This window comes from Lates calcarifer, linkage group LG5 (assembly GCF_001640805.2).
Source record: "Lates calcarifer isolate ASB-BC8 linkage group LG5, TLL_Latcal_v3, whole genome shotgun sequence".
Classification (NCBI taxonomy): Eukaryota; Metazoa; Chordata; class Actinopteri; family Centropomidae; genus Lates; species Lates calcarifer.
The window spans coordinates 6,251,069-6,276,032 of NC_066837.1; the positions used below are offsets into that span (position 1 = coordinate 6,251,069).

Here is a 24,964-nt window from a genome sequence, read left to right on the forward strand (position 1 = left end):
CATTATAGACAAACTGTTCATTCATTATTCTCCAAATGAAGTCCTGATTCTCATAATCTCATTCCAGGTGTAACAGTGTCCCAACTACCTTCCTCCTCCTCCTCCTCCTCATTCTTCTTCTGCAGTTATAATGGCTAAAGCATATTGTAGATAGTTGCATGCTGCCACCTGCTGTATTCTAGAGAAGCTTGTAACACCATGTTATGTTCATTTTCTAAATATCAAATTGTCAAGAATAATAGCCTAATCTTTATTTTTATTACACCCTCCTCTTTAGAAATAAAGCATATATCACAAGCTCTGACAATGTTAATTATCAGTTTTCTTCATGTGGCAAAACATCCTTTTTTATTGAGTTATTATAAAACAAACAGGTTTACCAAAGTTGGAAAAACCTTATTCAAATGTATTTAGCTCAAAATCATAATGACATTCCTACATGTGCATCATGGTACAAGAAAAGGACAGAGACACCACTAATCATACTTACAGTTGTTTTTATATTACAAAATAGCAATGCTGTTATTTCTGCTGGGTATAGTGTACAATATAATGGTATCACCCCCACCCCCCCGACCCCCACCACACACAACAGCACAGATAAAAGATCACAACATTATACATTAAGCAACAACTGGGTCATGTGTCATGTTCAATACTGTAGCTCTCTTTCTTAAAAGCTCTACATAAAAAAAGACTTTCTCAAGTCTTTCGGTTATAGCCGCTCCTCATTCACTGGAGGGATAAAGTGCAATATAAGAAGGTTTACACAATGACAGGAAAAGAAATGTGACAAGAGAACAAAACTTTACAATGAACAATGCTGGGTAATGCTTAATTTTACAGGTCAATAATGTCAGAATATTTTTCTAATATTTTCTAAGAAATGTCCTGAAAAGAGCGATGTAATTTGGCACTAGTTATAGGGACAACTGAGACAGTCTTCAATTCAATTTTTCCACAGGAAAACATATAATTAAATTGTCCATTTAAATCTGTACTGTAGTGGACACTGTGTGTCAAACTGTGGTATGTTGTTTAATTCAGTTTATGGGCTGCAACATTAACATTTGGTCAGAGACAACTGATGAAAATCAGCCTTCTGGGTTAACTGACTCATTTTCCATTTTTCCCCTGTTGATACATGATAAAACTTTTAGACATTAATACATTAAATAAATACAAAATTAAATGAACATATGAGGAGAAAAAAAATTACATTTCAAGTAATACATGAATAATGTCTGAATATTTACTTGATTTTAAACAGAGCTTTTATTTTGAAGACATTTCTATTTTCCCCAGAATTAGTAGCAAATCACAAAGTTCCTTCCAGGAGACTTAAAACAGGAAGGAAGGAACACATAAAAAGTGTTGCAGGTACAATTAAGGACAACAATCTTTTCTTCATAAGTGCATTGAATGTCATCACATGCAGCAGTCTTTTGTGTCTTAAAACTCTTTGAATTCTACTTATTCCTAAGAGAGTTTTTATTGAAAGACTGTAAACAGACAAAACTGAGAGATCATCTTGTAGCTTAATCACATAATTTTTAATTTGCTCTGTAAAAAGAAGGCTGTCACCCACCTTTAGACAAACTCGTTTCATTAGGCAGTACAGCCAGAACTGAGCGATCTGGCACAGAGAATGAATGTGCTTTGCTTCATCTTGTTGCTTGGCCAACCAAACAAACGGTCAGATGGAGAAAGTGGTTGTTATGCTTGTGTGTGTCTGTGAGAAGAAGTCAAGATGACAGAAGACAGACCCGTTAATCTGAAGCGTGGGAGGGAGCAGGGAGAGATGAGGAGAGCAGCAGATATTGATGCTGCTGGGTGTTCTGTATCTTATGTATTGTGCTATCTCATTATCATGTGATGTAACAAACAGAGAGGCTTAAAAGGTCGAGATTAGACAGACTGAGACTTAAGCAGCTGCATTTACTGAGCTGGAAAGAATCACACTCTCTCTCCATATTCATATCCACAAAAAAGATGTACAGCTGGAGATAAAGCAGACCGATGACTACAGCATCACTGCATTGTCTAAAAGTATATGAAAAAGTACATTCATGAATTCTTCCATGATGCTACCACACACTTCAGTCAAACAGTAAGTTACACATTGAACTGGTCAGCATGTGCTAGAAGCTGAATATAAAGTGAGGTTATCTAAAAACCTGTGTAGCGCGTTTCCCAGACAATGAACTACAGACTGTGAGACACTGCTGTCAGAACAATAATATTCCAACATTTTACTTTAGGGACTAATAATCTCTAGAGTGTAGAGTCTGTGAGCATCAAGTAGCTACAGCTAAGAACATACAGAACTACGATGTACCCCTGTTAAAACCACAGCTTTCGTTAAAGAGTGAAACATTTCTCCTTATATCCAATCATCCTTCAACGATTAACCCAAACAAGGGGAGTGTGGACATCTGTGTGTGTGTGTGTGTGTGTGTGTGTGTGTGTTAAATAAGAGTCCCAGGTGGCTCTGGGACATAATGGAAACAGTGAGTGAAGGGAGGAGAAATACAACAGTTAAATTTCCACTGGCACCATCGACTGAGTCAGTGGGTCTGTGCTTCTTAAGTGTGCAAGTCTACAGGAATGTGAGAGGAAATGGGTCCAATCGAGCAATAAGATCCTGCTGAACTTGTTCAGTGTGACATGACTGAAAAAGTTAGAAAAAAGGTGAGTGTCAGGACGATAACAGAACAATGAGAGTAAAAGAGTTTTTTAAAAAAACACTGCAGCAGATTGTGATGTTAATTAACAGTCAGCATCATCTTGGGAGTCTGACGCTGTGTCACCGCTCCATACTACATACTACCTGTACAGGGCATGACCTCCATACATATTGTTATAGCGTAAACAAGAAATTAACATACGTAATCATTTTATACAAACAGGAAGTGGTGCATTCCACTGCCAATTAACTTCACAAAGAGGGGGCTAAATGATAAAGATTTTGTAGCTCTCTTATTCTTTTGTTTTGTCAAAACCTTTGTGCAGTTGTTTCATCACCACTGTGAGCTTCTTCAGGTCTTTTGCACAATCGATCCACACATTTAGGAATCAAGGAACATAAAAATATAAGATTGAAATTGCTAAATTGTGAGTTTGTTTGTGTTAAAATTCATATTAGTAATCACAGAGAGCGGGAGGCAAGAGAACAGAGGTTTTACCTGCTGAGACTCAGATGGACTGTCCCCTGTGATGCAGTTTTGTTGTTTGCCGACCAGTTTTCTGTTGTTTGGGTGTTTTAATGTGGACAGAGATCTTTGTGAAGACCTTAAAAACACTGGGGTGTGTGCTTGTTTTCCAAAATTCGCCAGCTTAGTATAGACACAGTCAAAAAAAAAAAAAAGGTTTTCAATTTTCCTTAACTGTAAACATCTTCATGCTCTAAGCTTTTCATGCCATAAAAAATTCATGTTTGGAGGATCAAATCCCTAAAATGAAAACTCTGACCATTTCAAATGAAAGTTCCCCCCTTCCTCACCATGCAGAGTCTCTCTTTCAAATGACATAAGCCATTCTACATCCTCATGTTATCTCCTCCGTGTCAAATCACGCGCAGATTTAGTGCCATTCGAGCTCGACTGACAGCCAAGGGAATCAGTGTACATGAACAGCAACATTGTTTAAAATACTACTGATAAACCTGGCACTAAGATTTGTTGACATATTTATAGCAGCTGCCTTCACAAGAGGAGGAAGTTGATCTACAGTATGTACACACTGCCAGAATCTGGTAGTGACAACTGCTACAGCCAGCTGTACAGCAGTAGCAGTGTGAACATGAAACATTTCCTTCCTGACAGACAGCGGGGGCCAACATTGTGTTGTTGTGATAACTTGTAAATCAGCAGCAGTTTCAGTAGGGCAGTGGGTGACATCACTTCAAACTGCTCGTGGCAAAGCTATGATTGTCAAATGTGAGGACAGAAATGTCTACCTTGTGTTTGGTTAATTTCCTCTCAGCAAACAGGATTATTCAGTTGGTGAAATAGTTGTTAAAAATAAAGGTGTTTCCACACACAACAGTAACAGAAACAGTTACATTTAGAAATTACAGCATAAATGTGTGCATATATGTTTCAACTCCTCATGGCCGCATGAACTTAAAGACCTAGGCTTCAAGTTTTCAAGAGACAATAACATGTTACTGCAGTCTGAAGTTGAAAAGTTGCTGGTGGGAAATCACACCAACTGTTAGGGACTCCTAAGAAATTTGCTGACATAGGCTCTACACGTGGTATATATCCATCACATCAATAAAACTTTCCTCTGGAATATGCTGGCAGTGATCTCATACCAAGAAATCAAATATATTTTACATAAGATGCAATCTGGTGTTAAAGAGGCCCTGCTGCTCCCATGCTCATATTGTGTCCAGCAGCAGGTTTAGGTTGCCAGAGTGAGGAGTCTCAGTCATGTGAATACCATCAACATCTCAGTTACTGTATGTGTATTTAAGATGCTAAGTTTAAGGATGTGAGAAATTACGTGAGCGGAAACTGAACCACCACAATACGAGAGCTGTGATTGGCTGTCTGGTCACTGTGGCTGTCAAACCAACAAAATGGTGAAGTGCGACTGCAAGAAAACGAGCAAGCAACATGTCCACAGACACAGGGACAAGTCTGTTTTTTTCAGGTAGTACACACAGAACAGGGTGTTTTGTGCTGCTATGGGTTTGTATTGCATTTGCCCATCTTCTATGAGGTCACTTCCTCCAAGGGCCAAAGATGTGGCGAATCTCTGGAAGCCCCCGAACACTCCTGTCCTGCTCTCGTCCTCCTTTCCCTTGTAATTCACGCTTTTTTTTTCCCTCAGCCCCGTCTGGCTCAGGATTTGGCCCCGTCACATTCCTGCTCTGTGGACAGGTCTATTTCAGACATGCCTACCTCGATGCCCATGATGATAGAAGTGTCTGAATCACTGCTGAGCGGAGGCTGGTGCTCACCTGAGGGGGAAGAGAGGGAGGTAATTTATTATCACTGACAGGTCATGTTGGGATGATGAACAGAGACAGTCAAGTCCTGTGCAAAAATATATTCATATAAGTTAAACTGAAGCTAAGTAGTTCCCTATTTGTATTATCTCTTCACTCCAGCTCAACAAGTAAGTCTGGGAAAACCAAGAAAGCGGAGTTTGTTCTTCAAAGACTGTAACTTTGGAAAATACCCCTTCGCCTAAAGGGGTCAGCATGCTTCAAAGTGCTTGTCTGACAGTGTTATGTAAAGTCTGTGGAGCTGAGAAAGTACACAGGATTTAAACTAATATTTCAAGCTCTCTTCTGAAGCTTCCACTCCACTGAAGAGAAAAAAACAGCGGCAGATGGAAACATCAGATCTGTGTGGGGCGATGAAAACACTGTAACGTTAAATTTATACGAGAAGCAAAAATAGATAGCTCATTTCCATTACATTGAGGTTTGACTGTTGCTCTTTTAATTGCGTCATCAGTTAATTTCTTCCTTCTCTTTTACTAAGAAAGGATCTTTTCTCTCTAGTAGAATGATTGCAGGTTTACTGACAAACGTCTTTCAGAGTACATGGGCAACAAACATTCCAGCAACAACTCTGGTCTTTTCTGGAACTCAGACTGCAACACACACCCACTAAACGGCTGACTCTGGGAAGAGTGATAGCTGCAATACCATTAACGACAGCACTCATTATTCAAGGTAAAGACGGGACACGATCGGCAACCCACCACCAGCGAGCCTCAGCAGCAGAGATCCTGACAGATCGGCTTGTTCATCTCATGCTAACTGCCTGTCAGTGACATTGTCTCTGTCAGCTCATTAGTGTGCGACATGCAACAAATCACCTCTAATTTACATTCTAATGAGTCTTGAGGAGAATAAGTTAGCTTGTGGTGAGCTGATCTACTGCTTGTCAAGCACACTGCAGTAAACATAACTCTTTGTCTAGCAGCCTCTGAGTGCCCTGAAGGAGAGTCCTGGTGAGGGAAACTGGGAAGTACAAGGATATGGATTTTTTTATTTGTTTTTGTAATTGTTTTTATATTCTGTATTTATCTGGACAAATATTACACTTATCTTTAGCCTCCAAGTTGTGCCAACATGAAAAACAGGAAATTCCTGTGCTCGTGAAGCAGTATAGGAGCACAATGTTCACATAATGTTGTGGCTAAAACATATTACTGCCAGGTGTTTCTATTTTTTTTGCCTCAATAACAGCAACATCTCTCTGTATAATTCAATACAGTTCAACAGCACAACAAAATACAACCTCCAAAATGATCATGAGGTTGAATCAACATCTCTCTAAAACAGTATCAGCTGTAAGTATCACCTCGTGACTGTCGGCCTCCACCAAACAGGCCAGTGGCAGAAATTTGTGAGATCACAGTGACCTTGACCTTTGACCTTAAACCACCAAAATCTATTCACTTCATCCTTTAGCCCAGCTGAATGTTTGTATTGCATTCATGAAAATGGCACGGACAGACAAAATGCCGCTGTGGCCGCTGACCATTAAACTGAACATATAGAATTTAAAGCATAATATAGTGGAAATCACAAACATGTTACTTCTACTACCAGACTTCATAACAAATAATAACATTTACAGAAATACATCAATAGAAAGTAAAAGACAGGCTAGCATAAGTGTTATAAACACATGACTCTGAACTTTTAAAGCCTTTTAAAACTCTGGCCACATGTATTTGAGTGTATGTGGGTTAGGCTGTGACTTTCTGGAAAGGGAACGCTGTTCTTTTCCTCCTGCATCACCCAAGAGGACCAGAGGATCTGAGCTGAGGAATGTTGACCAGGTGGCAGCTGGCCTGGTTTAGGCCTCAGAATAAACATGCAACCCTGGACTGAAAAACTGACAGAGAGCAGTAAATAACACTGATTCTGATAAATATATTTGAACATTCTTTCCAGGTTCTGAGGTTGATATTACAGACCAGTGATGGAAGAAGTATTCAGATCCTTTACTTTATTACAAGTAAAAGTGCATTCAAAATCCTATTCAAGTAAAAGTAGAAAAATATTATCTGACATTGATGCCTCAGTGTGGAAGCAGCACTTCACTGTTGAAGCTGCTCAAGAAAAAGCTAGTTTATCTACTTTACATACAGTTTAACAGCCACTGGTAAATATATCTAAATATTATTCCAGTGGTAGATAAAAACACGTTCTTTATTTGCAGGTATTGTTTTATTCATAGCCACAAAATACATTCAGTGCAGTAAAAAGTACATAATTACTCTGTAGAATGTAGTAGAGTGGAAATACTCAAGTAATGTACAAGTACTTTTAAATTGCACTTTAGTATAGTACTAAATACTTAGCATCTTGCCACCACTGTCACAGAGTGCCGTCAGTGTCATGTCTGTACTTACTGCTGGCGATGATGTGGCTCTCCCCTCCCTGAAGTGCCGTCTCTGCATCAGGAAGGAGCTGCTGCAGGCCTATCACCCTGCCTGCTGGATCCAGCACCACCGAGCTCTCATTAACTGTGATTTCACTCGCACCGCTGATGGGGTTGGTGGGTGGACCTCCGACAGACATCTCGTAGTCTGGAGGAATCTCATCTGTGCAGTCTGCGTTGAGCTGGAACACACCAAAAACATCTTTCATGCATACTGTGTGTGTTCACCACTTTCATGTTTCTGCACTTTAAAGTTAGATTATCCTCGATATGAGACATAAGAGCAGTGAGTTATATAATCATCTTTTAAAAATATGTTTGCACTAGTAGGCAAAAATAAGTCAAAAGGAACTTACTGGGATTCCTAAGGCTTTGAGGATGTTCATTTTACACATGGGACATGTCCGGTGGTCTTGTAGCCAAGGGTCTACACAGTGTTTATGGAAGACATGTCTGACAAAACAGAATGGCAGCCCACAAATGATTAACTCCAACCACAAATAACTGCTAAATGCAGAGCACAGTAAAAGATGTTTTATACAGGATAAAGATATACCAGCAGTTATGGTACACATTCTTTCTTCATGCCTTAAAGTAATAAGACAACTCATTTTTCACTCATGTACAACACTGATCAAACAAACCTTACCTGCACGGTAATATCCTTACAACATCATTAGGTTTATAACCTTCAATGCAAACTGCACAGTTGTCAAAGTCAGACTCAGTCTCCTGAAACACAGAGCACAGGCGGGAAAGTTATGTAGAATGACAAACCAGTGAATTCTCTAATATATTTATGTACCAAAGTACAGTATAATTCATGTAATGCCCTCCATGTGGATAAACACATTTTTCTAAATGCGTGTAGTCTTTTGAACTCACATGCTTTGAACTTTATGTGAAATGTATTGTTTGCATTTACCTTGTCTCCTTTCTTAATGGTGCGCACTTGAAGCTTGCTGATGGCTTTTTTGGCAGCATCTCCGAGGCGTCTCTGTGAGACAGAGAAACAAAACATAAATAAATAAATCTCACTATCTATATCTGTGTTGTCAAAAAAGACTCAACAGTATGCAGTTATCTCATTAATCTGCTAATACACAATATATCCAGCTGATTAAAATCTATCTACTGAAAATGAGTAAAAGTTAAAGAAAATAAAGAGATCAACACATTAAAACAGATCCAAGAGACAAACTTTCCACTTACTTTTAATATCTAAAATTTCTGTCTGACTTGAATAATAAGAAAATATTAAGACAAAGTCTTCATCTTCTGGATGTATTTTCTGAATGCTGCCAATCAACAGTCAGACACAATATGCCTGAAAATGTTTTTGGGGAGATACTGATTTCCTGGAAACTAACAAACTGGTGATTTAAGGTGTGAATATGCCCAGTGTCTAAAAGAAAGAACAAGAAACTGGTCAAATGTGGGAATACAGGGGATATCTGTGCATATGAAATGAGTTTCAGGACCATATTTTCTAGTTCCTTGGCATAAAACAAATGAGGATAATAAAATACAAGGGAAATTGGAAGAACAGATAAACCAGGAACATGAAGACAGATTCACAGACCTGACAGCCAAGTGGTGTCCATGATAGAGTCTTAACAATAGTTAGCCATCACACATACCATCATGTCTTAACTGCTCAAAGTCTGTTTTGCCTCACTGGGCTGCCTCGGAAACAAATTGAAAGCAGATTTGTTCAATATGGCTGAATTCTCTGTACAACATAAATCAATATAATTCAAAGTGAGTAAGCAAACAATGGTTGTCACGGAACCGGGCCCTATCATAACAGGAACAGAGGTGTATCAACACTACAGACGTCACAAGAACGTCAGAGGCGGCCATTCGTAATAAAGAGATGGCAAAAGCAAGTATTTGCTCTGTCGACTCAAAGGACCAGGAAAGCCGAGCTGGTTGATGGTTCACTGGTTTGCTACGTCTCTGTTCGGCCAGCTGTCAGGTTAATTCTGGCCTCTCCTTACAGCCTCACAGAGCCCACGCCAGATGGAAAAACGCATGTACCATTGTCGAGAATGAGACCACAGCACCATCGCTGCACTGCCAGTGTCCGCCAGTGTCTCACAGAGTTACACTGATTTAACAGAGGGCACACAGCCATACCTGGTTGCGGTCTCGTGCATTTGCGTAGCGGAACCTTTGGATGTAGTAGAAGACGAGCCAAGCCAGGGAGATGATCATGAGCACGATGAAGGAGATGGAGACAAACACAACCGACGTCCTGCTCACGTACTTCTGCAGGTTGCGGGTTCCTATAGTGATGTACAATGTGACCAGAATGTGCTGGTCCAGCAAGGCCACAATCTCACGACCTTTGGGCTCTGGGATCATGATGGCCACAACATCACCAGTACCTGCACCCACGTATGCACGCGCACACACACACACACACACACACACACACAAGAGGCATCAGAGGAGGCAACACAGTATTGTGACTTGGATTTTGGCTTTGAAGGCTCATTTTGATATTTTTTAGACAACAGATTTTTCAATAAGATGTTTTTAACCACAAAATATTGAAATACAATAAATGAATATAGATTTTCTGTCCCTGGTTTATATCCTGACATAATGTGCAGAAGCAGCAGTCAATGAGATATAACTGATAGAAAATATAAAACAAAACAGCTGAGTGAGTAAAATTGAAAAAATGAATTAATACAAGTTTGAAATGTATTTTTCTCTGGAGCTAAAATGACTAATCCATTAACAGAAAATTATTATTATTTATTATCATAGCTCATTATTCCAACTCTCCTTCCAGTACAAACCTATTTGGTATCAAATGTAAGTAAAGTATGCCAAAGACATTATGATTTGATACAGCCTTGGTTCCTTTATAATCACAGTCATATGCAAATGCTGATAAGTTTTTTTAAGGAAACTGCTCTACTTTTAAGTAGGCAGACATCTAAGGTCAAAACCCTGGTATATAAATAATTGCACTTAAAGCACAGCGGGTGTGAAAACTCAGGTGCTGGTTCAGACTCTGTACTTAAGCAGGTTGCTGGGAGCTTAGACAGGACTGGACAACTAAAGTCTCACTCTCAGTGTCAGAGGCCTCCTACCAGCAGCCATCTGTCGCTTTGCTTGATGTGCACAATAAAGGATATTGTACTGAAGAGTCACTGAGCATCTTTCAACTCCTGCACCTGAAAGATGTTCATGAGGAATAGCAGGTTTTTATAGTACACAACTGCATGTCAGAGAAAACTCCCATCAGGGGCTCCTCCATCAACATCAGCTTGTGCCTGTTTTCACCCTCTCATCAGCTCAGTGTCCTTATGTGACAGATAAGCTTTGCCTCTAAGGTTAACAGAGGTTAAGGTTAACACTACTGCAATTACTGTATATTTCTCTATATCTTTTGAACATGTTTTTTAAAATCCTTTTACACTGTGACACAATGCTCAGTGCCGTAATATATGTTTACCAGTGATCTTTAAAAAGTGCGGTAAGCTTGATTATAAGATAAAATGAGGTGAACTTCACTGATCAAGTACAGCGACATTAAAGGATGTTGCAACACATTATCTTATTTTGTGTTTTCAGTATCGTGCCTAGGACACAGTGCGTGAGCAAAAAGAAATTTACAGAGATGCTAAAGATATGATAGGAAATTTAGAAACAGAGTTGCCATTATATACATTTTCTGACCAGACAGCACAGACAACTTTTTTTCAGCTGTAAGTTTTTTTTTAAAGTACATATTTTAGTCACAATTTAGATTTTAGACCAAATTTAAGAAATCCCAAAGAAACACTTTCAATGATATGATGTAATTAAATTTTAAACTGGAGTAATATATTATTATTTGATTTTAAATGTCCTGAAAACCTGCTTTCTAAATCAGCTTCAAGCAGTTTGAGCAGATTTGGTCGTTGGGAGATTTTTGCGCTGTTGTCTGTGTATTATTTTTACTGGTTTGATGCAGATGGGGCTCAGCTGGGAAAAGGAGAGGCCACATACTTTCCAGCACAATCAGGTTTTTACAACATCTTCTTCAAAACGTGATGACAGATGTCGGGCTGCTGGCTCATGTTTACAATCAAAATATAATTAAACCACACCCACACAGATGTTTTTCTTTATCCATGTAAAAATGACATTGTTGCTTGTTTAGTCATAAACGTCTAATGAGAAGAAGAGTTTCAGGGGCTTTAAACTCCAGTATCAGTACTTTGTAATGCTTCTTTAAAGTTGTCTGTGATGAGAGACACAAGGGACCTAATGCCTGAATAGTTTGTCGACACAATAAGGAAATAACAAGGCTCTACTCTCTCATCCGTACAGGCAATGGTTGATGATTCCCAGAACTGCATCAACAGCCTGAGCACTGTTACATCATACTCCCTCTGTTGCCTGTTTATGGCTGTGGCTGCATGGAGTCAGGAAGGCTCCCTGTGGTGTTTCACCCCCTCTATCAGCCACCACAAACAGTGGCTTTATTCAACCTGCTGTCACCAACAGCAGCTCCTGTGCAGCCTGCCAGATACACAACACTGTGACAAATCCTCACGCACTGCACAGTTAGAGTCAGGGTTACAGGCTTTGAATCCAGTAGATATGGTACATTTACAGAGTGTAGTTGCAATGGATAAATCCCTTTATGTAACAGGTCTGATGTAAAATCACAGCTGCTATGTTTTATATGACCATGGTCAGCTGAGTTTCTTGGCTAAAAATGAAAATGTGGCTATTTTGTTTTATACAAAGCAGATATATTAAAATGACAGCTACCTTTTAAACAATTAAACACCTCAATTAGAGTGAGCAGTGCATTGTGGGTAAGGTAACATTGGGTAAAAGAGCTCTGTGTGTGCACCCTCTTCTGCAAATAAAAAAAAAGGCCAGATCCCTACCCACACATACACACAAACAGTAATCCAGTTGGCAGTATCTCCTCTGTTAACACAAAGGTTTATCCGTGTTTTACAGTGGCTGCTCCCTCAAAATGAGTGTATGTATGTTAAAGCCTCTAAAACAAACCCTGCTGCAAACAATGGCAGGGAAAACAAAAGCTTGTGTTTGGAGAGCAAACAGAGGGTAATACACTGCCGAACACAACATTTATTTAGACTCTGAGGCCACTGGCTGTCACTTGTCTTCGCTCATACTCATTCTATCACGCTGACCAAAAAAAATGTAAATGAGGTAACCATTTGGTTGGAAGACAGCTTCAGTCTCTACAGTGATTGTGGATACAGAAATATATTGCCTGCCTTTACCAGCAGAACAACTTAATTGTCAGGACTTCTTGGAAAAGTAAATGCATTAAAACAATGTAAACCTCCATTTCATGGTTGTAACCTCAGATAAACAGTTATGACCTACTGATTTATGGTTTTATTAAGTGTGACCATATGGTCTGGAGGGCGAATCACTGTGATGCAACAACTGCCTTTATAAACACAAGATAAAAAGACCAAACCAGCCCATGTAAAAAGGCAAATAAGTTCAAGAATAAAACTGTTGCGACTTTAAAAACTGTCTGTGTATGGTCAGACTCAGCTTCATAGCCAACAAAAATAAGGAAAGGCATAATGAGGCAAGATTTCCCTAAGCCTTGACTCTTATCTCCTTCTGTTCACTGTGACGCAGCCAGAGCAGACAAAAATAGCTGCTTCTAAAACAGGAGGCCAATGTCTGAGACTGAGGCTGATCTTGTGAAGAGATCCATGTCTTCAGACCCACTAGACCAAAATGTGGGAGCAAGGAGGAATAAATACTGAGCGAGGTAATGTAATAGACAACAATCTGCTCAGCTTCAAGTTAACACTGTGGTACAGACTACCACAGAATTAACTGACTAACTGATTTGGGAAACATACTAATTCACTTTCTTGTTGAGGGTTTGATGAAAAGATTGATACCACCCTTATGTCTGTAGGTATAAAGTATAAAGTTAAAGCCAGCAGCTAATTAGCTTAGCTTAGCTTAAAGAATGGAAACAGAGGGAAACAGCTAGCCTGGCTCAGTCCAACAGTAACAAAATTCATCCACCAGCACCTCTAAAGCTCACCAATTAACATGTTACATCTAATTTGACTAAATTACTCAAAAATTGAAGTATATGTTATGTGAATGAGTAAACAGCGGTAAGTTACTGCTCTATAGCCAAGAAACAGTGTGGAACGTAGCCCTCCTTAAATCTGCAAAGTCATCTTTACACTTTGGTTTCTGTCTGGAATAAACAAATGTGTGAGAAGTGCTGATAGGTGATTTTTCTTTACCTTTAGACAAACCCAAGCTAGCTGTTTCCACCTGGTTCCAGTCTTTATGCTAAGATAAGCAAATGGGCTGCTGATATAAAAGTCATATACAACTAATCTAGGAAAGTAACTTCACTGGAGTTTTGTCAGGAAAAGGGCTTTGCTGTTTAAAGCTTTATTGAGACCAACAGGATGATTCGTGATAAACCCCACGCTTTCAGAACCGATAAACCCAAATGAACTGACCTGGCTTTATGGTAACACGAGTCTGACTCTGCTTGGGAAGGAAGGATTAAATTAAGGCAGTGCCATGAGAGGTTTCTGGCTCTGCCCAAATGTGGATTCTGCAGCACAGCTGTGTTGGTTCTGGACAGGAAAGTTCTGCACACTTTCTTTGGCAGATTCAAATTCAGTCTACACATAAAGACCTGTTCTTCTGTCACTGCACTCTCTGCCTCCCGGCTGCCTTTTCTGTCTCTGTTTATATTTATGTCAGGGCTCGAAGCAGGGAAAGTCTTTAAAATAGCCTTGATGTCTTTCATCTTTTGCTACAGGTAAACCAGTGATCTACTCTGGAGGCTTTCCTTGCTACTCCAAGAACATAGGAAGATTATTGGTCAAATACTGTAGATCAGATCTTTACTCAAGTAAAAATAGCCATACATCAATGGAAACAATCAAAAATTTTCCAGAATGGATCTGCATGAAAAATGCTCAGGAAACTTAAGAAAAATACTTAACAGTATTAACAGCAGCTTGCACCTAAGCTTGCATTAGCTGAAGATGGTATAATCAACATTGACATACAGTATTATCACTTTGTTAGCAATCAATTGCCTGTTTATACATTCAGCAGACATCAACAACATCAGCATTCAGCTAATTCATGTTCTGAACAACCTGATGAACACAGAGCCATTATTCACTCTGCTCTCTGATCTGTTTTCACTGCCACAAACTCCACAGCTCTTGAGAAAAATGTCTCTTTAGTTGCTAAATGCTCCACTATGTTCACTGGCTAGTTGCTAACTTTGTTAAGTCTCAAAAACTTGCCTGCCTGCTGCAGCTGGAAACAAGATTGATTTAAGTAGTGAGAGTGAAACTGCTGGTTGCAAAACAAAAACACTGGGTTGACAGAGACCTGAGAGCAACAACAGGGTCTGGTGATGGTAGGTGAGTTTGCCACTATGAGCTGCACCTCTCACATTAGACACAATCATTCAATGAATTGTTAATATGAAAATATTAACTAGTGCAGCTTTAAGTATCCACTCCTACTCTCTCTTACCAGGCAATTATTTCCATTCACCTTCCTAAGTACATGACATGAGAGGTGACAGGATACTATAAAGCCTGATCTGAAGTCAAATCACTGAATTTGAATAAAAGCTTTAGAGACTTTGCAAAGAATTTGAATCATCTGCTCATTTTGACAAATGCCTGTGACACTTTTGTGCAAAAGGGTCTTTTGGAAAATAACGACTCACTCAACTCTAACGTTGTCAGGTGCACTTTTTGTTTGAACATCTGTTTTCATACTGATCCTTTGGTCAAACACACTTCATGCGTTGTGCTGTCGTCCGGCACAGGCATGTTGGCAAGGTCAGCCACACCTTTATGAAAACTATCTACAGACTGAGAGCACATTTCCAATGGAAATACGAGTCAAGTGGAAAAGAGGGCTCTGTTCACAACTATGTGAGAGCCTAAATGTCAACTTTTATTCTCATAAATACATCCAATCATTTTCTGTGCTTAACATAGAAACTTTAAACTTTAAATAATGTTTATTCCAACTCTAGGAGAGCTGTAGTGTTAGTGCTACGCTAGGTGAAACGAAGGTACTGCATCTATGCATAATAGCCTCCTCTGTTAAGAGAGACGAGCAAGTATTAAATGGTAAATGGACTGTACTGATATAGTGCTTCTCTACTTTAACCGACAAAGCACTTTCCAATTTACAAACTGATGGTGGTGGAGCTGCCACAGGTTGTGGCAAAATGAAAAAGCAGACCACCATACACAGCAGAACAGACATTCAAGGCCCAGTGTCAGTGAATACCTGCGCTGATGAAGAGCATACAAACAACAAACTAATAGAAAAACACCCCATGAAGATCAATAAGGTATTATATCATTCATAACACCCTCTCCCCTGTGACTCATTCAATTTCAAAAGCCTATTTATGAGCTTTCTAATTAAACTAAACCTTCCTGTCAATGATTGATTGGTTTGACATAGTTGTCACAAACAGGTAGCAAGCAAATTACTCTGCCTGATGGTATTTAAACAGTGAAATGTTTGTCTAATTATCTATGCACTGGTCTACACTGCCTCCAGCAAACAACCAAAGGACCAATGTGACTCTCTTTGGAAGAACCTGAAGGTGAATCCAGGGTCTGTGTTTTCAGGACAGTGTGCATGGATTATCTCCAGAGGTTTGTTGAGTGTGTTGTTTATACAGTTCTTCTTTATTTACCTGCATCTTCAGCCTGTACTTATCTGCAACATTTTTTACATTTTGTGTCTACATGTAGATTACAGTGGATCCCTGCTTCATCCATAAATTCATATCTGTAAAGAAAACCTGTGCATCTGTGAAGTGACTCGATGTTTCACTCAGACTATTCTTAAGAACCGAGTGAAGTTTAGCTGCAGTTACACGTTTGCAATCTGGGCTTCCTGGCACATATCATAACAAACATTTATTTCCCTGTCTGTTATGATTACACTGACAAAACTATCATTTGGCAGAATCATGTTTTGAATAGTCAATTACAGTCCTTGTGCTCTTTAAAAAGTAATTTGTACTCATCTTTCTAAGTGACACTTCAAAACAATTTACTGCTTTGTAGTAAATCAGGAAAGGTACTAACAGAACAGTGTTTCATCTGCTCAGTCACAGAATAATGTAAACACCACCCGAGGGTAACAGACATGGTAAGACTGAAATATAAAATATTGGTATTCCTCTTTCTTGCGTACTGGAAAGATTGACATAGTGCATTTATGCTTTGATTGGCACTGTGTTGATAGTTCTCACTCAAATTATGAGCTATATTCTTTTTCCTTGACTTTTGTTTTTTATTCTCCCAAAGTTGATAATTCTATGTTTTTGGCGATTAAGAATGTACATAATGTTTATTCCATTGTGTTATTAGAGGTAATATTATGGATTGTCAAACTGATGCAGTGTAGGCACGGGAAATAAACAAAAATGCAACTTTGAATATAAACAGCAGGACTGGACACAAACTTCAGTATATTTGTGGTACCAACTAATATGTGTCAGTAGCACCAAATATTAAACAATGTCAAGTAACAGAAGCTGTTGGAGACTATGAAGTAAAGGAAGCATCAGGAATGAGGGTAGCAGTGCACAGGTATTTTTTCTTACTTACGTGCAGATAATTGTTGGATGTGTGTGAGTGTGCATGTACCAAAAGCTGGCACTGAACGTGGTGTCAGCAGATTTATAATCTTGTTTTCCCTCCTCTTTCTTTCAGATCACACAGTTTCTAATTTAAACCAAGCTTTTGCTAAGTCATACTGTAATTTATGACGGTGAAATTCTTGCAGGGTTGCTTGTGTTTAGACAAAGATTAACATTTATAACTGTCTTTTTATAGAAACATCTCTTTATATCTCACAAAGAAAGGCCTCCAAAACAGTAATATTTTGATAGGTGTTCCTGAACTTAGGTATCACATTGACAAAAAAACAATTTTATCCAGCATAGGTGGCCTACAAAGATCTGCAGTATCTGTGGATATCAGTATCTCTGCATGGGGAGATTGTTTTCTACTAAACTAATTGATTGTTTAGTTGATTAAACAGATGCAGAGGAGCTGTGGGGCTTCAGCAGCCGTAATGAAAATCATTCACCTTGACCAGAGGTGTCCAACACTAATGAAGCAACTGATTAGTGTTGCTAAGTGTTGTTAGGCCTGGACACCTGTAGTGGGATGAATGCTGTGCTTACAGAAAGACACACAGCTACTGAACTATTTAGAGAGAGATGCCGGTATCAAAACAGAAAAGACTGCAGAAAAAGGCTTTAGTTGAAGGTTGACAGGTTGTCTCTTACCTGGATGGGGCATTGTTATGGTGTCGTTGGTCCCGCTGGAGCCCACATTGTATATGACAACTGCAGAGGCGTTGAGGTTTGCAACGTTACGGATTTTCTCTCTGTAGGTACAATTCCCCGCAGCCACCAACGCCACCCAGGGGGTGTTGGCAGAGACCGGGGGGAACCTGACGTGGGGGTCGCACGCCTGTCTGTCCTGCGGGAGGGACGGCACCAGAACCAGACCTCTGGCTTCCTTCTTGGGCGAGTGCTCACCGTAGCGCCCGCACTCGGTTTTCTCCGTCTTGACCTCCGACGTGACGGGGTCCAGATAGGTGATATTGACAAAGGCTGTGTACCACTCCTCCTTCTCTGCAACCGTGAAGTCCAGACACAGCAAGTGGACGAAGCAGAACGACAGCAGCCACGTCGAGAGAGCAAGACTGCGGCAAGCTCGGATGAGGGACGGTGCCATTGTAGCTCGGCTGGCTGGGGGGATGGATGGCGAGCTCCGGGCGTCCTCCTCCTCCTCCTCCTCCTCCTCCTCACTTTTACATGTACAAGTTACAAATGCATCGATAAACGCCAGGGCCAGACACCAGCCTTCATAGATGAGGCGCCCAAAGAGTGTGTACACTGCACTGCATGCAGGGAGTCCACTACACACCACCACCTGCAGGAAAAGACGAGAGCTGTGTGTGTGTGTGTGTGTGTGTTGTTATTCACCCGTCAGCTGTTTTCCGTCCTCACTCGGGATTGGCTCCCCACTCACCAACACGTGACCCGGGCGTGGACAAGGTGCCTCTGACGCCCCGTGGCAATGTGGAGAAACTAAAAGAGTCATAAATCATATAAACCTCTGGCACACAAATACAAACATTATTATTATAAATTATAGCGCACGATAGGTGCTATAAAACTGGCGCCTGGATGTTTCTTTGTGTGTCTGAAGTTTGATGAACCTTTTTAATAAAATTACTGTTAGGACCTGCATTTTAAAAAGTTGTTATACAACAAATTACATAATTAAATTGAACATATAGATTGATAGACATTAACGAAACACACTAGTGTCAAAGCTTTGGTGAACACACACATCTAAAATGTAAATAGTTTGTGGAGAAAGTCTGACGCACGGAACTAAAATATAGGAACGATTGTTCGGCAGCGTGTTTCCGTCCTTTCCACATTTTCAGATCGGACCCACCCGCTGTCGCAGAGCTGTGATCTTTACGGTAAAAAAAAATAGCAAATCAGACTCGTAAATTTAACATGACACTCGTGTGTAACATTCAGGAGCATTAATGTAACTGCTAGACAACCTGAATGTTTTATAGAAGCGGTTATTTTACTCACTATGTTACTGTGTGTTTAATAACTGTCTGAACAGCTAACCAACATTAATAGAGACGTTATAAACTTTTCTCTCTGTGTCGTGAACGCCTCATTATGCTCTACTACGAACTACTTTACAGACTAGACTCAATGTGTATTTATATATAATAGAAGTTAAATAAAGAGGAAAACTTAAAGTCGAAGTAATCCTCGGTTAGCTGAACTGCTCACAGATTAGCTTGCTGGGTGTCCACCCTCTGCAATGTGTGTTGTGTGTTTACAGGCGATCTGAAGTAAACACCTGCTGCCAGCTCAGTCAACAAGATGCCCAAAAAGAAAACCGGTGCTCGGAAAAAGGCTGAGAGTCGTAAAGAGCGAGAGAAACAGATAAGAGCCAACCGGGAACATGTGGATGTGGCCAAACACCCCTGCAACGCCAACATGGTAAGTACATAATAAATAATGGAAATGCTGTAGTGTCACATCTTAATCACTGCTATAGTTTATTCCTTGCTATTTCAACTTTATTGTATTCTGTTTTGTAGGAATGTGACAAATGTCAGAGGTAAGTAACTGTATCGCTTTAGCTAACACCTGATCACATACAGGAACAAGTAGACCACATCACTGGTCAGCGAGTTTTAACAAACATTTCTTTTTATTTATAATTAGAAAACAGAAGAACAGAGCTTTCTGCTACTTCTGTAACTCAGTGCAGAAGCTTCCTGTCTGCGCCCAGTGTGGTGAGTTACATGTTGTGTGTGTTAATATGTGTGTTAATGGATGAGTTTTAGTCTCTAGGAACAGGTCAGGTTTGAATAAAAATGCTCAATGCTACACTTCCCTGAATGCATCATGACCTGGTCATTTGTTAGACCCTCTCTGTCAGGTACTGTAAATGTCTTTCAGTATCCAGTTATGAGGCCTCAAGCCGAAGCTGAGGAAACTCTGATCATTGAAATAGGTTATGGCATATCATTTAACTATGATTTTTTGAATGTTTATGTTGTTAGGCAAAACCAAGTGCATGAAGTCCTCAGACTGTGTAATCAAACATCCAGGGATCCACAGCACTGGGATGGCCATGGTGGTAAGTTAGCCACAATCCTGAACTACTCACTCTTGTCAATTCTAATGGGAACTAGGTTTGTTGTTAATGAATAGTTAACAATAAGGATTTTACTATTTATTATCATTAAGTATGTTCCTATTGTGTCAGGTCTGTGTTTCATACAGCAATTTCAGTCCAAAACAAATGTTTGTTACTTGAGACTACTTGTCCCACAGTATCCTACAGATGTGGTAGATGTGACACACAATGGCATAGGATAACCAATGAGATTGTGCAAGTAATGTGAAGAAACACCAGCTCTGTGGAAACGTCCATCATGATGTGGATTCAGTTGTTCATTAGTACGGAGCAGTTATCCATTTTCACTCTGTGCCACTGTCATACCTGTGCACTTTGTGCAAGTGTTGTGTAAGTACAGTCGGGACCTAATAATTATGGCCATAGGTGATGTGATGGTGTAACACATTGTCCAAGTAATATAAGATAATGCCAAAAATCGTGCACCAGACTAATGATATAAAACAATTTCAAGATGTAAATGACGGCCTAGTGATCAGTGTGTATGCATTACTTTTGCATTTTGCCTTTTTAATTCAGCATGAATTAAAAAGCTTTTTGCCAAGTTTCAATTTAGTGGCAAACCATTAACATCCTTTTTGTCTAAGGTTAATTTTGTCTTCTTGACCATAAGGGGGCAGTATGTGACTTCTGTGAAGCTTGGGTATGCCACGGTAGGAAATGTCTGAGCACTCACGCCTGTGCATGTCCCCTGACTGATGCGGACTGCATAGAGTGTGATCGCAGTGTCTGGGATCATGGTAAGACCCCTGCCCCCCTTCCTCCTTTTGATTGAACTTCACTAGGTCACATCGCTGTCACACTAAAAATCACCACTTAACTTTTTGACCAGGAGGGCGAATCTTCCGCTGCTCCTTCTGTCAAAACTTCCTGTGTGAGGATGATCAGTTTGAGCACCAGGCAAGCTGCCAAGTCCTTCAGGCAGAAACTTTCAAATGTGAGTCATTGACTTTTCCTTTCAGATCATCATTCACAGGCTTTTTGTGGTTAATGGGGAAAGTAAACTGTATGTATTCTAGAGAATAATGCCTAGAGGGCATGTGTGCAGGAGAGAAAATGTGAATGTTTACAATTTGTTTTGCCCTTTCTCATGTCTCACTTTAGGTGTTTCCTGTAATAGACTGGGGCAACACTCCTGCCTGCGCTGTAAGGTGAGGGGAAACATACACTCAGCTGGCAGTTTATTAGGAACATTTAGTCAAAACTAATGCAGTTTGATACAATAGTCCTGCAACAAATCCTCCTTTCACAAGGGTGATAACGTTCAGATTTTTTATCTGTACGATGTCATTTGTTGCTGTTTACTGTATTGTGTTATACAGAGAGGTGTTTCTGTTATTTAGCCTACCCTCTGTGATATAAATGGGATGGACAAAATAATAGAAACACCTGTCTTTATAATTCAGTACAGTTCAACAGCTCCACAAACTGCAGCCTGTAAGATGAAAATTGATCTGAGAAGACAGAGACAGAGACTTAAGGTTTCCTATTTATTTGCTTTTGCTTTAACTTTACCCTATAATGGGAAATATTCTTGGTATGCAGGATAATCTTTTGTTTTTGAAAAGATTAAAGTAGAAAACTTTCTATGAAACAGCAGCAAGAGAGTGCTCCAGTCGAATAAAGTTAGACTCCACAATGGTGGAATTCGTCCCACTGATTGTTCTTTATCCTCCTTTACTGGGTTACAGATGTGGTCACCTTGCACATTTGCTACATGGTCTCTGAACTACTGAAGTTACCACACTGCAACTCTATCTACAAAGTGCACAAATAGTTGAAATGACTGGGCAGCCCTATGATAGTATTTATAGCATTTATTCTAATATAGCACATTTAACTACTATAGGCAGATTCAGTATTACATCAAAATGTATAGGGCAACAAGCAAAATATACAGAGGAACACAATAAATAGAGAGCAAGAAACCATCAGCCTTGCAAAAGAAATCCATAAACCCCAAAGACATGCAACAATAATAGTATTTATGCAGCACTTTTCACACCAAGTCTCCAAGCCTCTGCTTGACAGGGAAAACATCTGGGAAACACATAGAATGACTTTTGCTCTGATATCACCCTGGGAAAATCTCTGGGCAGGTGAGGAGCTCTGTAGTTGATGCAAATGAAAAGGAACAATGAATATGTTTCCTTTTAGATGATGATGATGAATGACTTTACTTGTCTCAACAAACCTGAGCAGTTACTGGATTCATTCCTGCATTTCAAACCGGAATTAAACACATATTTCAAGATAACACACAGTAGCTGCTGAAAGTATTTAGACCCTCTTCACTTTTTGCACACTTTACCACATTGTATGTATCTGTAAATCAGAATTCCCATTTTTCCACAGAGTGCAAGAAGTGAAGGGATCTGAAAGCTTTCTGATGCCACTGTACATACTGTTTAACCTTTCACTGTGATGATTTAACATGAGTTCAACCTTGTCCTCTCAGGCCTGTTACTGTGATGACCACGCCAAGAGTAAGGTCTTCAAACAGGAGAAGGGCAAAGCTCCACCATGTCCTAAGTGTGGCCATGAGACACAGGAGACCAAAGACCTCAGCATGTCCAGTGAGTCTTACACAACACTCTTAAAATACTGAGTCTTTGTTTTGTTCCAGTAATGATAACATCTGGGGGAAGTTGCAGTGGTTTCAACTTCCTGCTGATTCGTGATTTTAAAAAACGAAACAGAGACTGTGAAGATCAGGACATTTTTGAGAAATGAAATTCTTTCCCATAAAAGGTCTCCAAAGAGTTGTTGATACTAAGATGAGTAGACTATAAACATACATTTCTGTTACATATTGGCTTTGACTCTAGTTTTTCTGGTTTTTCGCTTTTTGTTCAACTTTTACTCGCAGTTTATTGTGATATTGACACTTTTTTTTCACTATTTATACACAAGTGGATCCGACCAAATGGCTCTTAAACCATGTTTTATTTGATCTTGTATCTTTAGTTCCAACATCGCAGTGTAACCAAAGTGTCATGTGATGTAACTGATTGAGCTTGAAGGTTCATCCTTGTCTTGGAAATGGTACTTTGACAGTAACTGACACACAGTGAAAGTTGCCAAATCAAAGACCTGAGAGAACGTATCCGACCTGACTTTTATATCCCCATAAATTAATCTGGAACTAATTCCACGCCTTTGTGTTTTCTGCAGCCCGCACATTGAAATTTGGCCGCCAGGCTGGCACCGAGGATGACGACGATTATTACGATGGAGCATCAGGGTACGACTCGTACTGGAAGAACTTAGCATCTGGAGGCAGAGACCAACAGGATGACTACGGAGAGGATGACGACTATGAGGAAGATGAGGATGAGGAGGAGGAGGAAGATGAAGAGGAGGAGGAGGAGGAAGAAGAAGAAGAGGAGGAGGAAGAAGGTGAAGAGGAAACGGCTGCTGGTTCCCTGGCTGGTCTTAAATTGGATGGGACTACTGCCTGAGCTAAGACAGAGACTGGAGAGCCTGTTGGTAGAGAGCACAGTCCCATAGATCCAAATGATCCTCAGTGGATGTTGTTACAGTTCAGGAATTAAGAGATTAATTAAACCATGTAAAATGAAAATAGCTCAAGAATGTGAGAATTTGGCTGGCATATCTAGACTGGGTATTCAGACCAGTGTTTACACAAACCGCTGTGCAGGAAGTAGAAGAAAAATAAGAGGCTCAATTAACAGGCAGGTCTGAGTTTTTCAGAAATTAACTGATAAAAGTAAAGTAAACAAGATTATGACTCTGACCAGACATTCACTGCAAACTGTTGGTACTCAACAGTTTTTGATATCACAGACACATTCACAGAGGTTTCGATACCCAGTTCTAGAGACAACTTGTTTTCTGCTTTTCTTGTTACAGTCAAGACTAGATTAATGAACTGGGAGGTCCCCAGAGCCAAAATCAGCTCCAAACTGTCTTTTGACTCATTCATGTGGTGATTTGGGAAACAGTTTTATTTGGGAAAATGCACCCTGTAAATTTTGACACAGGGCTGCCTCCCTCAGCAAGACAGGTAATATTGTTAATATTGAGATCTTTTAATGAACTCTCAGTCATACACCAGACAGGTGACAAATTAAAGGAAAAACCAATACTGCACATACTGCAAGAACAGCTTCAGTGTTCTTGGACACTGAATCTGGGGATGGAGCAACATTCCTCTGAAGGAAATTCCTTTGCTTGTTGTTTTGATGATGATGTCTAACACAGTCCACAATCTCCCTTACGTCTTCAACTGGGTTCAGATCTGGCGACTGCGAAGGCCATGGCATATTATTCTCATTCCTCAGTTTTTTCCTTTAATTTGTCACCTGTTCATAGTGTGACCATCAGTTTTAATTAATTCAGTAAGTTACAGAGCCTTGCTGAGACTACATTACTGCCCAACACTGCCAACTCCACCATTTCAATTGTTTTTGCTGCCAGTGATCCGAATTAATGTTTTAGTGGTGTGTATTCCCAACAAAAGTCACAGTTACTGAAATCACCATGGTGGTTATGGGGCCTTCTGTGCACTTGGTAGTGTTGTATGATTCATACTTCCAACGTCCCTGATCAATGTAATCAGCTGAATTTGAGACATGTTTAAATATGCCATTAAATAATAAAATTCTTTTGAAACGACAGGACAGTTTTGGTTATTGTAACTCGAGGGCTGACTGTATATTTTTAATTTCTATAATTAAAAAAAAAAAAAAACCTCTGCAGTTGCCTCGCTGCGTAATCCTGTGT

General features: G+C 39.8%; 2 protein-coding genes across 2 annotated transcripts; one reads left to right on the forward strand and one right to left on the reverse strand.

Annotated features, from left to right (window-relative positions):
* Positions 1 to 480: 480 nt before the first annotated feature.
* rnf150a (ring finger protein 150a) lies at positions 481 to 18,706 on the reverse strand. The gene is made up of 7 exons (XM_018690939.2): positions 17,755 to 18,706; positions 9,555 to 9,805; positions 8,341 to 8,412; positions 8,065 to 8,147; positions 7,772 to 7,868; positions 7,387 to 7,597; positions 481 to 4,969 (listed from the first exon to the last, which is right to left on the reverse strand). The coding sequence occupies exons 1-7, from the start codon at positions 18,206 to 18,208 to the stop codon at positions 4,851 to 4,853; spliced, it is 1,287 nt and encodes a 428-aa protein (XP_018546455.1). The 5' UTR covers positions 18,209 to 18,706; the 3' UTR covers positions 481 to 4,850.
* Positions 18,707 to 18,820: 114 nt separating this feature from the next.
* znf330 (zinc finger protein 330) lies at positions 18,821 to 24,856 on the forward strand. Its single transcript, XM_018690928.2, has 10 exons — positions 18,821 to 18,968; positions 19,352 to 19,512; positions 19,614 to 19,633; positions 19,741 to 19,811; positions 20,082 to 20,158; positions 20,832 to 20,958; positions 21,051 to 21,155; positions 21,323 to 21,369; positions 22,677 to 22,794; positions 23,393 to 24,856. The coding sequence occupies exons 2-10, from the start codon at positions 19,393 to 19,395 to the stop codon at positions 23,677 to 23,679; spliced, it is 972 nt and encodes a 323-aa protein (XP_018546444.1). The 5' UTR covers positions 18,821 to 18,968; positions 19,352 to 19,392; the 3' UTR covers positions 23,680 to 24,856.
* The last annotated feature ends 108 nt before the right edge of the window (positions 24,857 to 24,964 follow it).